This window comes from Athene cunicularia (assembly GCF_003259725.1).
Source record: "Athene cunicularia isolate RWA chromosome 23 unlocalized genomic scaffold, athCun1 chr23_part1, whole genome shotgun sequence".
Lineage (NCBI taxonomy): Eukaryota > Metazoa > Chordata > Aves > Strigiformes > Strigidae > Athene > Athene cunicularia.
In genome coordinates, this window is record NW_020799130.1 from 4,547,988 (window position 1) to 4,563,946 (window position 15,959).

At 56.3% G+C, this 15,959-nt stretch overlaps 1 protein-coding gene across 2 annotated transcripts in view; it reads right to left on the minus strand.

The window, feature by feature from the left end:
- NKAIN1 (sodium/potassium transporting ATPase interacting 1) overlaps positions 1–15,959 on the minus strand; it is a 25,926-nt gene that overhangs the window by 5,703 nt on the left and 4,264 nt on the right. For both annotated transcript variants that reach the window (XR_003399899.1, XM_026863389.1), the window contains exons 3-6: positions 6,177–6,314; positions 5,898–5,978; positions 3,466–3,663; positions 2,606–2,666 (exon numbers count right to left, since the gene is read on the minus strand). Coding sequence is in view for 1 of the 2 variants with exons in the window: in XM_026863389.1 (XP_026719190.1) it covers positions 2,606–2,666; positions 3,466–3,663; positions 5,898–5,978; positions 6,177–6,236 (400 nt within the window). In the remaining variant the exon portion in view is untranslated. The remainder of the gene's footprint in view (positions 1–2,605; positions 2,667–3,465; positions 3,664–5,897; positions 5,979–6,176; positions 6,315–15,959) is intronic.

Here is a 15,959-nt window from a genome sequence, read left to right on the forward strand (position 1 = left end):
CCCAGGGACGTGCAACATCCCAGGGACATTTAGCATCCCAAGGACATGTGGCATCCTGGGTCACCAAAACACCCTGGGGACATGCAGCATCCCAGGTCACTGCAGCATCCCAGGTCATCACAGCATCCTGGGTCACCACAGCATCCCAGGTCACTGCAGCATCCCAGGTCACCACAGCATCCCAGGTCACCGCAGCATCCCGGGTCACCACAGCAGCCCAGGGACGTGCAACATCCCAGGGACATTTAGCATCCCAAGGACATGTGGCATCCTGGGTCACCAAAACACCCTGGGGACATGCAGCATCCCAGGTCACTACAGCATCCCAGGTCCCAGCAGCATCCTGGGAAAGGGCAGCATCCCAGGGAAATGCAGCATCTGGGGACACAGCAGCATCCCAGATCACAGCAGCATCCCAGGAAAGCACCAGCAAGAAACAGAGGGAAGGAGCTGGACTGACTTGCAGAGATCCCTGCGGCTCCCTTTTCCTCACCACAACAGTCCTTGTGTTGCAGGCCTGACAAAATGGGTAAAATTACCCTATCATTGTCTCCAGAGTGGGCATTTAAGAAGAATTATGGGGGAATTACATCTTGTTTAAAGCCTGTCATTTAGGGGAATTGCAGACACGAATATATCAGTTTTCACGGCTGCGATTTCCAGGCCGGCAGAGCCCATCACCCGCCCGCGGAGCCCCTGGGCACTCAGTGCAGGGATGGCAGCGCCAGACCCCAGCCCTTCACCCCAGCTCGAGGCAGTGGGAGCGGTGGGTAGCTGAGGGTACCCCAACTTCTCCCACAATCATCCTGTGTGCCCCAGACCTAAACCCTCCCGCAGGCTCAGCTCAGCCAGGCCAGGAACAGGCACCACGCACAGCCAGGCTGGGGTACCCAAGTGGTTACAGGAGCCGTGGCACAACCCATCTCCCCCAAACCAGTATATCAATCCCCACGGAGCCATGACCTGGGTAGGTTCACACATGGGTGTCCAAGAAACAGCAGCGAGCTCAAGAGGGGACCCCACTTCTCCCAGCATATTTATCTTCCTGACTTAATATTCAGCCAGCTCTCAATTTTGACGCCATCCATCCATTTCCAAATCTAATAAGATATTCCATTAAAAAAGATGCATTTGAATCTTGGGCTCCAGCATTAATATTAAAAGTGTATTGAATGTGAGAGTTTGTTTGAATGCAAACACGCTTCAAAGCCGGCGGCGGTAGATAAACCCCTTTGCCAGCTCCCCGGGTACAGAAACAAGTTATTACCACAGGCAGTGTCCAATTTCACACGGAGATTTTCCTTTTCCACTACACCAGTTCCCAGCAGTGGAGGGGAGGAAATGGGGGGATGCCAAACCCCAGCATCTCCCGGGCTGGGCTGGGCCCGTTTCTGGGCCGGTGGCGCTGGCGGAGACGCTGATCCCGATGCCGCAGGGAAGGAGCCCAATGCCGGGTGCATTTGGGTGGCTTTTTCCATGCCGGCGGTTGTGGCACATCCCTGCCTGCGGTCAGCTGCCGGGAGCTGCCAGCTGGCACGAATTAATTACTGGCAGATGAGCATTTAATGCGGTTGGATGGCTACAGCCTTAACCACCTGGTTAATTGGGGCTGGGGTGCTCAGCTCTTCCGGAGGGGTGTTTGCAGGGATTGTTGTCAGATCAGATAGCACAATAGAGGTTGTATCAAAATTAGCCTGTAACTGCTTAAATTGCTGTTTTTCACCTGCTTTGGGGTGAAAAACCTCGAGGCAGGGAGGAGGGCTCTGCCGCCCCACTGTCCATGGGGACACAGTATTTCCCGTTTCATCCTCCCCAGAGCTCAGGTGGCTGTTGAGAGGGGGAGGCTGGTGACGGCTCCAGGAGCAGTGAGCAGGGAGGGTGGCTCTCCTGCAGCCCCCTCGGGGCCAGATCTGCACCAGGAGGAGCATTTCTCAGGGCGTAGAGGCGGCTCTTTCCAGCAAGGGCGATTCTCCCTGCTGCCACGCCGGCCCAGAGCCCTGGGGCAGTTGCTCTGTCCCAGAGGAGATGCTCTGAATTCAGGTCAGCGAGGAGCAGCAAGAGCGATGCCAGCCTCAAACCCACTCCTGAGCAGCCACGTACAGGGATGAGCATCCCGGCTTCATCGGGAGCTGGATTGGGTGCCACGATGCTGGTGCAGGGCCCAGGGACCATCTCAGCCTCCTCATGGGCTGGTGCAGGGGCAAAGCCCAATCCCACGTGTTGGATGAAACCGCTCCTGTGCCCGAAGGTTGTGAGCACTGCAGTCCCGCGGGAGATGCAGCAGCTCAGGGCTCTCTGTCCCTGTCCCCCTCCTCTCCCAGCCCTGGCCAGGGTGCAGCACCCTCCCTAAGGCTGATGGAGGGGGACTGCTGGTGGCACAGGGTGGCCCATCACACCCCAGTGCATCTGCCTCATCAGGGATGGAAAAATGGGACAAAAAACCCAATTAAAGGGATTCCTTCGCTTGCCTGCAACCCAGGCATCACTCCCTCATCCCTGCCCGGGACCTCCTGCCCCAGAGAGGTTCTGGCTGGCATCAGCCGAGGCCATTTTGCAGCTCTGTGACTCTCCCCCACCCCCAGTAACTGAGAGCAAAAGCACTTACAGCTGTCTTCTTCCTCCAGGAACACTTTGCTGACGTAGCAGGCATAGACAAAGCCAAAGAGCTGCGAAACAAAAAAGGGCAGAAAGAAGCTGGTTATTGGGGTGATGGGCACCACGACCAGCACGGTGTTGGTGGGGGGACAGAGGTGGGTGCTGCAAGGTGGGTGTCTGGGAGCATCCTGGGGGGACCCTGGGCAGGATCACGGCTGCCGCAGTGCTGGAGCTCGTCTCCAGTGGGTCCAAGTGGTGGTTTGGGATGCAGCGAGGTGAGATGGTTTCATCTGCACCAGGGGGACAAGGGTGGTGACTCCTGGGGGAGATGGGCTGGCATCACACTGGGACAATAGCAGACGGTGCTGAGCCCCACGTAGCTCTGGGTGCCCCTTTGGCAGCTGCTCTGGACCCCAATTCCTTTTGACGTTTTATTTTCCTGCAGTCCCTCAAGGGACCCCAGGAGCTTTGCATCCAGGTATGCCCTGTTCCCACCTGCCCATGGGGTGACACAGCCACAGGGAAAGGGGCACCCTCCCTTTCCAGCAAGCAGCACATCCCACCAGCTTACACTCCGGTAACGTGCCTGGGTGTGTCACACCGAGAAGCCCCTGATTCCTGCAGCATCCAGCCCACACCCTGCCAGGTCTGGGGACAGGCAGTATCCCTGGGGTGCTGGCATGGGCTCCAGCTGCTCTTCCCAGCCCTGAGCCAACACCCGTCTTGATGCTATAAGCAGTCACCAATGTGTGATGGCACAGTGGGACATCTCCAGCTGACCATGGCGGCTCTGCCCACCCCAGTCCCTGACATCATCCCCCCCTTTCACAATTCAGGATGAGGAGGGAAGGTGCCAGCAGCTGCCCTTACCGCCAGGAATATCTGTGTGGCGCTGCTCACTACTTCGATGTACTGGTAGTCGAGCAGGCAGCCGCTGACCGTGATGACGTGATGGTCCTCGGGTGCCAGGTTGGAGTTCATCACCGGCGTCACCAGGCAGCCCGGCCCGTTCTCCATCCACCACGAGCGGTGCAGTGAGGTATTGAAGGTCATGATGAAGTCTCGGTCCTGCAGGAGGGGAGCAGAGGAGGAGGCACAGACTGTATCTGAAGTTCTTGGCAGAGGAGGTGGACAGAAAATGGGTTTTTCCAACCCAAGGAAGCTCCACGAGCACTGCACCCACTCAGACCACCTTAATGCAGTGTGGCCCCCAAACCCCTGCATCTCCCTAACCTGCAGCCAGTGTCCCTGGGGTTTGTGGCTTCCTCCCACACTGCCATCATGGACCATTTGGTCAAGCAGCATCCAGGTGCACCGTGATGCCCAGGTGACATCAGGGATGTCACGGAGCAGACACCAACGCGCCAGCTTGGCCTTGAGGCAGGGAAACAGCCTCATGCGATGCTGCCGGCCAATCCAGCTGTCTGAAAGATGGGACCATGGGATCACCCTGCCAGTGTGGTCCAAGGATGCAAGGAAATCCCCTCTGCTTCCCCTGGGCTTTCAGGGGAACATCCCTGCCCCGCAACCCATCCTCTCAGAGCCTTGCAGGGCCTCGCTCATGCACGTCCCCTCCTCATAAGCCCATTACCAGGCTTTGGGGCTCTCCCTGTTTCATCTCCAGCAGCTTTGAGGGGGCAGTGCAGTAGGCAGCAGCCTCCCTGCTGCAAGGCAGGGCTGCGGGCTATCACTGGGGTTGGATAAGATATAGGGCTAATCCCCCAGTCCCTGCTTGTGCCCTCACCATAGCAGGTTGGCATGAGGCTAAGCCCCTGGGCTTAATTTCAGGACACATGGAGGCACGTTCAATGGCGATGCCTCTGCCCATGGACCTGGCAGGGAGATGGGGACCGCATGGGATGGGGTGCAGCCCTGGTGCAGGGCTCCTGCACCCACCCCATAGAGGGTCCTCCTGGCATGGCTGGGTGAGCACCCACCCCACGGAGGGTCCTCCCAGCCCCTCTCTGTACCACCAGCCCTTGGGTCTGCAGGGGGCTGGGAGGCCTGCTGAGCATCCTTTGTAGGAAAACACCGAACTGGGATTAGAAGATATTTGTGGGTGGGGGTGGAAAAAATAGAAAGAAAGTGGGTTTTGGTTTCTAAAACCAAAGGATGTGGGTTTCTGTGCTGGGAAGCCCAAAGAGAGGGTGTTCCAGCATTGCAGCGTCACTGAGGGATTGGGGATTTCCACTGAAAACACTCAGTGGGAGTGAATCCTCCCCTATTGCATCCTCCATGCCTGCTGCACGGCTCCAGCATTTCAGCTTTTCAGAAGAGCCCCAAATGATTTGTAGCAACATGGGAAGATGGTTTCATCCATCAAACCCCCCAGCAAGCCCTTTTCCCCACTGTGGGCAGCTCCGGGGTGAGCTGGAGCCTGTTTTCCCGAGACCTTTGTGATGCCCCAAACCCAGCAAAGGCGACAGTGCCCTCAGAGCCAGGAGTGGGCTGGCAGAGTGGGGCACACCCTCGGCACGGGTACCCCAACTGCAGGCTGAGGATGCTCAAACCATTTAGTGATGCATCATCACTACATTGTTTTGCTCTTTCTTCTGTAAGAGCTAAGATTTAATAGCCCGGGCTGGGGCAGAGAGGCACAACCTCACTCACATCCTCGCCCCCACTACCACTGGGGGACTTTTCAAAGCCATTAACAATGTCCAGCTGCTCTCATGACACTGCTGGGTGCTCTGGGGCCGAATGGCACTTGCAGAGCCTCAGAAGACCCCAGAAAATTTGGAATCTGCAGCAAAGGGACCTCCTCCTCCCCATGCCACTGCCTTGCCCATCCCTGCCTGCCTTGTGAGCTGAGCTGCTGGAGACCCTGCCCCACACTTCCCTGTCATTGCTTGTCCCCAGTCCCTGTGTCCCTTCTCCACTTTATCTCCTCTCTAGCACATTAGGAAATGGTGCCATCCAATTTCTGCACCCCATAAACCCTGGCAGTGCTGAGGGCACACCGGTGATTAACAAGTGCCTTGCAATTCCCAACTCATCAGCCTCATTAATTTTGCTCTCCCGCTTTAAACCCCCTCATCACCACCACCTTGGCCTGAACCGTCCGTCTGTCCATCCCACACATGCCTGGGTGCTCAGTGCTGCAGCCGGGAGCCCCCGGGGAAGCACCCCCAGCACCAGGGTGCTTTGCCACCAGGGTGATGGCACCCACAGGCTCTGGGTCCCTTTTTTGGGAGGCAGCACTAGGGAGAAGGGGAAGGAGGGTGAAAGACAGCGGGAAGGATGGGAAGATGATGAGGGAAGGAGGATAGAGGGAGGAAGAGGAGGCAGGTAAGGGGGGTTACCTGCGACAAGCGTCCGACCTCCAGGTAGAAGCAGATGATGAAGGCGTTCCAGCCGACCCACAGCACCAGCCACACTGCATACTGTCAAGAAGAGAGCCGGTGAGGGCATGCCACGCCGATGGACATCCCCTTGTCCATCCCCGCTCCGCCCCACTCGCTGGAGCCCACCGAATCCACAGGGATTTGGTTTGGATATGGGAGGGGGCCTGGGGCAGAGCCACCCACGAGGGTGATGATGCTACCCTTGGGTGTGGAAGCAGCATCTGCAACAGTACCTACCATCATGAGGTATTTGGATCTGTACTGGATGGTCCCAAAAATACCCAAAATAACGGCCATGATGTGTAAAAAATTAGCCAGGATGGGTGCCCACTGGTAGCCCAGAAAATCAAAGATCTGCCTCTCCAGTGCCGCTACCTGCAACAGAACAAAGGAGGGGTTGCAGGTATTAAAACAGGGCATCAGTCACCACAGCAGCTCCTGGATGCTAAAGGCAAAGAGCAGCCGGTAATTAATGGGAAATCCCATGGATAATTAGTTGCAATAGGCTGAAACATCTGTGTGATGCATAGGCTGGTGGTGGGCAAATGCATCGTAGCCAGCGAGGGACTATTAGGAACATTTGGAGCTGAGAAGGGGAAAGCAAGGAGATATAAGTCAGCTTGTCACTCCACCAGCACCCTCTGTGTCTCAGTTTCCCCATTGCTCAGGTCCTGGGCACTGCTGAAAAAAATCACCCTCCAGGATGGGTTTATCCCCAAGCTCAGCTCGTCCAGGGCAAATCCTCCCGCTCAGCTCATGCACAGGGTCCCCTGGTATTTTGCAAGAGGTTTTTCTGCCTGGCCTGGCCAGCTCGTCCTGTGCCTTCCCATTTAATGCCATTGGATTTTGATTGCCGTTATCATTTGTAATCCATAAATAAGGATGTGATGGAGCTTAAATCGCACAGCACACAATATTAGGGATGGTGGCTGGTGTGATGTGCCTGATATCCCAGCGCTTATTTATGGCTCTATTTGCTAGCGACTTGGGGTCTATTACTCTTAATTACAGGATTAGCTTAAAGAAGGGTGGTAGCAAAGGTGAAGTGGGAGCACTGGAGCATTTGCCAATGGTTTTATGTTACGAAATGGAGATTTGATGAGGCTGTGGTTTTTTAGTGAACTTTTAGGGAACTTCAGGGTGTGTTGGATGCCGCAGTCCCTGAGGGTGCAGGGACAGGGCTGCAGCAAGCTGTGTCTCCAGCAGACTTGCAAACCAAAACCCATCTACATTTATCTTTTTGACAGCCCAGCTCTGTCTCATCGCTCTTCGAGATGGCCCAGATTCACATGATAAAGCCTGAGAGCTCCAGGACCTCAAGTACTCCCCGCAGCACTGTGCCTCAGTTTCCCCTCTCAGTGCAATGCCCCTCATCCTGGCAGGGAAGTAGGAGTTTATCCTGAAAATTGCAGGAGAAAATGGGTTTTACATCCCCCCCACTGTTCACCAGCAGCTTCCCCGGGTGATCTGGATTTAGGGCAGTTCCATCCTGGTGCTCTGTGAAGCTCCCATGGAGGTTATGGCTGTGGGACTGCCCCAGGGCCCCAGAGCCCATCCAGCCCGCATTAATGTGTCCTAATTACAGGGGGGAAATAAATGAAGTGCCAAAGGTCCTTCCCTAAGTGTTTCATGAGGCTGAGCCACGGCTAATGCATCTGTGTGTGCAACTGCCAGCTGTGCCTCAGTTTCTCCATCCATAAAGAATAACACACTCTTGGCATTGGCTTGGCCAGGGCTCTAATTGACACCTCTTTTACAGAATCCTGGAATCATCGGGGTTGGAAAAGCCCTGGAAGCTCCTCCAGTCCAACCATGACCCTCACCCTGACCGTTCCCAACTCCCCCAGATCCCTCAGCGCTGGCTCAGCCCGACTCTTCAACCCCTCCAGGGATCCCGGGGACTCCCCCCCTGCCCTGGGCAGCCCATTCCAACGCCCAACAGCCCCTTCTGCACAGAAATCCTTCCTCAGAGCCAGCCTGACCCTGCCCTGGGCAGCTTGAGGCCATTCCCTCGGGGCCTGGCGCTGGGGCCTTGGCTCCAGAGACTCATCCCCCCTCTCTGCCCCCTCCTGGCAGGGAGTTGCAGAGGGCCAGGAGGTCTCCCCTCAGCCTCCTCTTCTCCAGACTGAACCCCCCCAGTTCCCCCAGCCGCTCCCCAGCAGACCTGTGCTCCAGACCCTGCCCCAGCTCCGTTGCCCTTCTCTGGCCACGCTCGAGTCACTCAATGGCCTTTTTGGGGTGAGGGGCCCAACACTGAACCCACTCATTGAGGGGCGGCCTCACCAGTGCCGAGCACAGGGGTAAGAAGCTCAACTCCATCCTGCCAGTCAGTGGAAAGCCAAAGTCAGAGCTGAGAAGCGTGGTCTCCCATTCCCTACCCTACTCCTGGGATAGGATCTGTTTGATCCATGCCGGCAGGACCCCAGTTTCAATTAAAGGTGATGAAAAGGTGTGGAGCAGCCGAGCCCGGGCAGCCCCTGGATCCGCAGGGCCCGGACCAAGGCTGTTTGCATTGAAGCTTAATTCACTTCCACGCTATTTAAACACTCCGAGGAAACAGCCTTTGGAAATACTTACAACTGGGCTGTAAATCTTTTAAATTGAGAAATGTAAATAATAAATGATACAAGGAGCACGGTGCTCAGGGTTTTATAGCCATCCATCGATCTGGTGGCTGTTGACAGAGCTGCTTAGCAGGAGCTGGATGCGAAGGCTGTGAGTTTTGGGTACCGGTGAGTCTCCGAGCTGAGGGATGGGCCTTAGAAGAGCCTCTGATTTCACCCCATGGAGCCAGAGTAATGCGTTTACACCCGCAAAGCTCCTTAGTTCCAGCCCATCAAGCCAGGACAGGCTGCAGGAGAAGGAGCTGGGAAGAGCCTGGTCGAACCAAATCCTTCTTCATCCCAAAGAGGCAAAATTAGTGGCAAACAACACAGCCTCCCCTTGGATGAACGAGGACTGCTAACTGCACCAAAAACCGTTGCTGGAGACACCCTGGCAGGTAAAATGCTGCTTTGTGTGTGCTGTTATTTAAGCATATTCCCTCTGTGTGAAAAGCAAATCTTGGGGTTTTTTTTCAGCCTCGTCAGACCCTGAGAAAGTTAAGGAAAATACAGAGACACAGCACAAACGTGGCGAGTCTGCGGCTGCAGCTCCCCTGGCATTCACCACCTGCAGAGCGCCAAGGGCATCCCAAGGGCAGGGCTGCAGCCTTACACCAGCTTTCACAACTGGGGAAACTGAGGCACGGCCACTTTCCAGGGGAAGTGGGTGGCACAGGCTTGGCAATCCTCGCACGAGGCATTGTGGGGCTGAGCAAGCACCATCTCCTGCTCAGACTGATGCTCCTGGCTCGCTCCAAGCACTTCTTGCCACAGACCCCAGGCTGATCCAGCACCCAGAGCATCCTCACCTGATCCTTTGGGGGTGAGATGACCCCTAGCATTAAAGACACCCAGACTTTTCATGCAGCCACCACCAGCCACTCATCAACAGTGGCCCTAAATGAAGCACGAGCAGTGAGCAAGCCCGGCCATGGTGCTCGGCATCACTTGCAAACCCGAGAAGGGGCTCTGCAAGGTCTTGGTGTGCTCTGCAAGAAACCTCCCAACAAAATGGGGACCAGCAGCATCCAACCCCCCACAAACCTCGGTGACTTGTGGAGCTCAGAGCATCCTCCTCAGGCTCTCCTCCTCCTCTAAGTGGTACTGCCCATGCTAATAGCAGCCCCATTAACAACCCACCCTCATTAACACCCTGGTCCCCCCCTTTCAGGTCTTATTAGAGCTCTGCCATCGAAGCTGCGATGCTCCTGGGGGTGCAGGGCTGGGAACCACACACCATCCCACTGCTAATTAAGATAAACCTGCAGCCAATCAATGCAGCGAGTTTTAGGGCTCCCTCTTAATTAAACACTCTCTAGTTTATCGATTGGCCCCAAAAGTTCCCTCTGCAGCAAATCACATCAGTCAGGGGCAGGCACACACCAGAGTCCTGCTAATTGAAACACGTTGCCTGCAATGATTTTATTTTAATCAAGAAATCGAAGCAGGCGAGACGTGGGGACGGGGCTCCATCAGTGCGTGGTGGTCCCCGGGGAGGACCACGGCAGCAGGGGACACGTGTGCAGCTCCCTGGGGACAGGGAGCTGCTGGGGCTCAGCCTGGGGGCCCAGGATGGGCAGAACCTGTGAAGCAGAACTGAAGGAAAATAGGATTTTTAAGGGGCGCTGGCACCAGATTCAAATGGGAAGGAGCTCTCCTGTCCCCATATCACCCCTCAGTTACGCCTCCTTCACCTCCCCTGGACCCATCCCGTTACCCAGCAGAGTTTTCCCTGTCCTTTTAAAACCTCATGACAGGGATGGGAAAGATGAACACTGCTCCAGCTGTGCTGGGAGGATTGCACAGACACCAGGGAGCACCTTCCCTCATGTCCCATCCTCACCATATTTTGAGGATTTCAATTTCAACCTCACCATATTTTGAGGTTGAAAATCCCTCCTGCAACCCAGCATTGGGCCCTGGAAAGAGAATTTCCAACCCAGCACCCTTCAACCCGCTGCAGTATTAAAGCAGAAATCTTGCCCAGCAGCTGCCTTTTTTTGCTCTCTTGGAATCGGAGAATCACAGAATGGGTTCCATTGGAGGGACCTTCTAAAACCATCTAGTCCAACACCACTGCCATGGGTAGGGACATCTTCCACGAGAGCAGGTTGCTCAAAACCCCATCCAACCTGACCTTGAACACTTACCATATAGAATCACAGAATGGTTTGGGTCAGAAGGGACGTTCAAAGATCATATAATCTACCCCCCTGCAATGAGCATGGACATCTTTAGAGCATCTTTCAGGTTGCCCAAAGCTCCGTCCAACCTGACCTTGAACCCTGCCAGGGAGGGAGCAGCCACAGCTTCTCTGGGCAACCTGGGCCAGGGCCTCACCACCCTCACCGTACAACATTCCTTTCTATGTCCAATCTAACCATTTGAAACCATTTCCCCTTGTCTTGTCACTACAGGCCCTGGTAGAAAGTCTTTCTCCATCTTTCTTGTAAGCCCCCTTTATATATTGAAAGGCCACAAGAAGGTCTGCCCAGAGTCTTCTCCAGGCTGAACAACCCCAGCTCTCAGCCTTCCTCCACAGGAGAGGTGTTTCAACCCTCAGACCATTTCCATGGCCTCCTCCGGTCCTGCTCCGGCCTTTCGTGTGCTGGAGACCCCAGAGCTGGACACAGAGCTCCAGGGGGGTCTCAACAGAGTGGAGTAGAGGGGCAGAATCCCCTCCCTCAACCTGCTGGCCACGCTTCTTTTGGTGCAGCCAGGATAACAGTTGGCTTTCTGGGCTGTGAGCACACGCTGCCGGGTCATGTCCAGCTTTTCACCCCCAGTCCTTCTTGGCAGGGCTGCTCTTGATCTCGTTCATCCCCCAGTCTGTTCTGGTACTGAGGATTGCCCTGTCCCAGGTGCAGGAACATCAGCCCACTCCTCCAGCCTGTCCAGGTCCCTCTGGATGGCATCTCATCCCGTCTCGGGGGTGGGATCAGCTGCCTCACTCTGCTTGGTGTCACCTGCAGACTCGCTGAGGGTGCCCTGCATCCCACTGCCTATGTCACTGATGAAGACATTAAATAGTTCTGGTCCCAAAATGGACCCTTGAGGGTTACCACTTGTTCCCCATCTCCATTTGGACATTGAGCCACTGACTGCAATTCTTTGGATACAGCCATCCAGCCAACTCCATATCCAACTGTCCATCAAAGCCACATCTCTCCAATTTAAAGGTGAGGATGCTGGGGACACCTCTTACTGTATCTCACCCTACCCTGCCCTGCTTGGTAACATGGCAGGGGACGGGCAGGACAAGTCCTTCCACTGCAAGATGGACACCAGGTCTGTAGGTGAGGTGCCAGCATGGCCCAGGGCCATCCCTCGTCCCATCATCCCCAATGGGGACAGGCTGGAGTCACCACAGCCCCCCCCCGACCCTGCCCCAGCCCACAACCCTGCTTGGGATTTATGGAAGCAGGATTTGGCAGCAGATCCTCCCATCATACATCACACCTGATGGCTCTTAGAGACTTGTCCAAAACCCACTTAATTACCACCAAAACTGAAGGGACATGAGGACATGGCCACCTGTGGACACAAGTGACCCCGAGGCACATGTGTCCGGGTGCTCAGCAGTCTTGGCAATTAAAGAGATGATTTATCCATGTCGTGCTCCCGCAGTGCCCAGAGGAGGTGACACTCGTGTCACCAAGGCACGGGGTGAGAACGCTGGCCTGGCTGTGGCCCCTGGTCCCCCTGGGCCCTGTGGGGAAGGTGGTGCTGCCCCCCTCCCTGCACTCCATCCTCTCACTTCGGCTGCAACAAGGATGACAAGTTTGCTGACACAGATGCATAAATATATTATTACATCCCAAAAGCCTCAATAATTAACGGGTGGAGAGAGATGGGAGCTCACTCCAGTGCTGGGGCTGCAGGGACATCTCCTGGGACAGCTGGGGATGGGGACAGTCCCTCCATCCCCCTCACTCGCTTACATCTGTGAGGGGCCAGTCCCTCCTGTCTCTCCCTGAGCCCCCCCAAAGCTGCAGAGCCCCACAGTTACATGCTGGGCAATGTTTTGGGGACACCCCTGTTGCCCACTGTGCCCTCACCCAGCCCGAAGCCCCCCACTGATCACCCTGGGTGCACCATCACCCCAGGGTGCAGCAGGCAGGGAGTCGTGCCCCCATGGGGCAGCAGCCCCCCTGTCCCCCAGCTGCATCTCAAGCCATGCCACCCCCCATGTCTAGGCAGCGATTTTTTGGGGTACATGATTATGTATTTAATTGCTTTTAAATAAAAGCCCCCTGTCCCTGACATCCCTGAGGGGGAACCCAGGTGTCCAGAGCACATGGTGATGTGGGGGTGGGCATGGTGGCACAGGGGCCCAGCCCCGTCAACTCGCACAAGGTGTTGCTGGTCACCCCATCCTCTGCCCATGGGGACACCCCGGCCAGGCCACCATGTGCCCTTCCCCATCCTGGGCTCCCCTCTACTTGCTGCTGCTTCAGCTGGGCCGTTTTGGGGCAGAAAAAAAGGGATTTGCACAGTTTTACTACTTGGGCAAAACACTTTCAGGGGAAAATACCCCTTTTTTTCTGGGATGGAAAATATTCCCATCTAATTTTTCCCTTTTCTAGGAAAAATCAGAGAGGGGAATATCCCCTTCCCCTGCTAGTGTGGCTTTGTTAGCACCCTCGATGGGCGGGTTGGCTCCTGTCTGCAAAGGTGACGGCCACATCCCGGAGAGCCTCAGCGGAGAGGCTGCAGTTTCCGTGGTGGGGATGGCGGGGGAGGAAATTCCCTAAAAAAAACCTTTTCCCCAACCTCAGCCTCCCCCCCCAGTGCTGGTCGGGGGGAGCTGCATAGTGAAAGCCCCTCAAAATCTGGGGCAAGACCCCCATGTGCTCAGGCACGCCGGGCGCGAGGTGGGCACCGAGCTGGTTCCCTTGGGGTGAGCGGGGTCGGGATTCCCGGATCCGGGCTGAGCCCGGGAGATCCAGCGGCTGAGGATGGGGATGGGGAGCAGCCGCTGCCTGGAGCCTGCGGGCAGGAGAGGCAGCACGCGGGCACCCACAGCCTGCCTGCACCCACTGCTGCCTGCACCCACTGCTGCCTGCACCCACTGCTGCCTGCACCCACAGCCTGCCTGCACTCACTGCTGCCTGCACTCACTGCTGCCTGCACTCACTGCTGCCTGCACTCACTGCTGCCTGCAGTCACTGCCTGCACTCACTGCTGCCTGCACTCACAGCGTGGCCGCACTCATGATCTGCCTGCACAGCCTGCCTGCACAACCTGCCTGCAAGCATAGCCTGCCTGCACATTGCACCCTCGCACCAGGACAGGGCATGTGGGCATCCCACGTGTGTCGTTGTGCCCACCATGTGTGGGCACACAGCAGCACCCCACATCCCCTGCCAGTCCCCAGCCACCTAATTTTCAGCAAAGCAGGACACGGCTTGGCACAGCACCTGCTTCCAGATGGGATACAGCACCCTCAGAGCCCCCAGGGGAGCCTGCCGTGGGGAGGGAGGGGGCAGAGGGGTGAACCCCCAAACGGGACACCCTGCAGCGGGGGGATTCCCAACCACCCAGCGTCCCTGAGCACACAGAGGCTTGCTCTGGATTTTGGGGGGTTTGATGCACCAGGAGACAGAAGCACCCCCACAGCCAACTCTGAGCATAGAGGCTGGGGAAAGGGGGATTTTTAGGGGATTTTTTTTCCCCATTACTGAAACTGCAGCTTTTCTGCTGCCAGTACCCCAGGGATGTGGCTCTGGCATTTGTAGGCAGGAGCAAACCTGCCTGTTGCCCTTCCGAGTGTCCTCACCCAGCCATGCGGGCAGGGGAGGGGGATATTCCCTCCCTGATTTTTTCCAGCAAGGATAAAAAATATATATGGGAAGAAGCTCCTTCCCAGAAAAAAAAAAAAAGTTCCCCCCCTTAAAATATTCTCCCCAAAGACTGAAAAGCCCTGACAGTCCAGCTGTATATTTTGTTGGTGTTGGCGAGGCCGGTGCAGGCAGCGCAGGCAGGATGCTCCTCCCGGCTGCCTCCTGCCCTTGATCTCAGCAGCAGCATCTGCGCATCGGGCTGGAATAAACCCTCTGCCCTCCCCTCCGCGCTGCGGCGTGGCAGGAGCCGAGCGGGGCTTCCTTACCCCCCGATGGGTTATTATCCTTCAGCCGGGTGATTTTCTCCCGAACACCATATGCCTGGGGCTCACCGGGGATTTAACTTTTCATTTCGCTGCATTTTGAAGAGATTTGGGGTTTTCATTCTGCCTCGAATTCCCTCCTGTGTTACGTCCGAAGATGATGCAAGAGCATCTCTCCCTCCACCGCTGAGCTTATCCTGGTTGTCTGAGGCAGAAATATCCTGTTCCTAGGAGTTTTGCTCAAAAAAAATGTTGGGGTTTAGGTAAAAAACACCCCCCAGGCAGAGCTGCAGGTCAGGATCTGGCCTGTTAGCAGATGCCTGATGCTCTCAGTCCCCATAAGGGATGTTTCGATGTTCTTGGTCCCCTAAAGGATGTTTCCTGTGGCCCCCAGGGCTGGGGGTCCCCACAGCAGATGGAGCATCATTGGGGCTAACGGGGCTCCCAGGGGCTGGCCAGATCCTGCCCCCCTCCCCGGGAGGGAAAGCAAAGCCCAGCTCCCTGCCCCAAAGGATGATACAGGTCCCCACATCCCCACCCTGAGCACCCAAACACCCCCTCGCAGCCTCACCCACCCCCAGCAACCCCTCTTCTTGAGGAAGTTTGAGGCATTTTGCTGTTTTTTGCTCTTCTAGTGCCTTTTTCCGCTCTTGGGGAGCCCGAGGAGCCGTCGGAGGCGTTTTCATTGCAAGGTCCCCTCGAGCCGCCCATCTCCACTTAGGGAAATTGGCTGCGATTTAAATGAACGGCAAGTGAGCGAATTGACTATTAAGAAGGTGCAAACACCGCTGTGAACCCAGGGACTTCATTTAATGACTTGGAAACAAGTTCTTGACCTACTTCCAACTTGCAAAAGCCTTCATGAAATCACGGAGGAAAAGAAATTAAAGGCGCCGGAGCGTTGATCGCTCTCTGGTGTCAGGTGGTGAACAGGATGCGGGCCCTGGCCGAGAAGATGCTCTGGGACTGAGTAGTCAGTCCCAGACATGGGAGGAGGAAAAAGTGAGGTGAAAGAGACACAAATTGGGTCCTTCCTTCCCCAGATGTTGCAACCCCTTGTTGATACCAGTGGGTTTTAGGGCACTCCTGGCCTCTGCGCAGCCCCTTTCTTCCCCCCAACACTGGCACTGCTGGATTCAGGATCTCCCAGCACCAAACATCGCAGATCTCCAGGATGTGGCTGCGGCTGCTGGGGCACAGGTAAGGACTTGGGGTGCACGAGGTCCCTCGCCACAACTCCCCATCACCCACCGCCCATCGATGGGTTTTCCCTCCTCTCGCCTGCTTCCCCCCCACCCCCCCCCCCCCCCC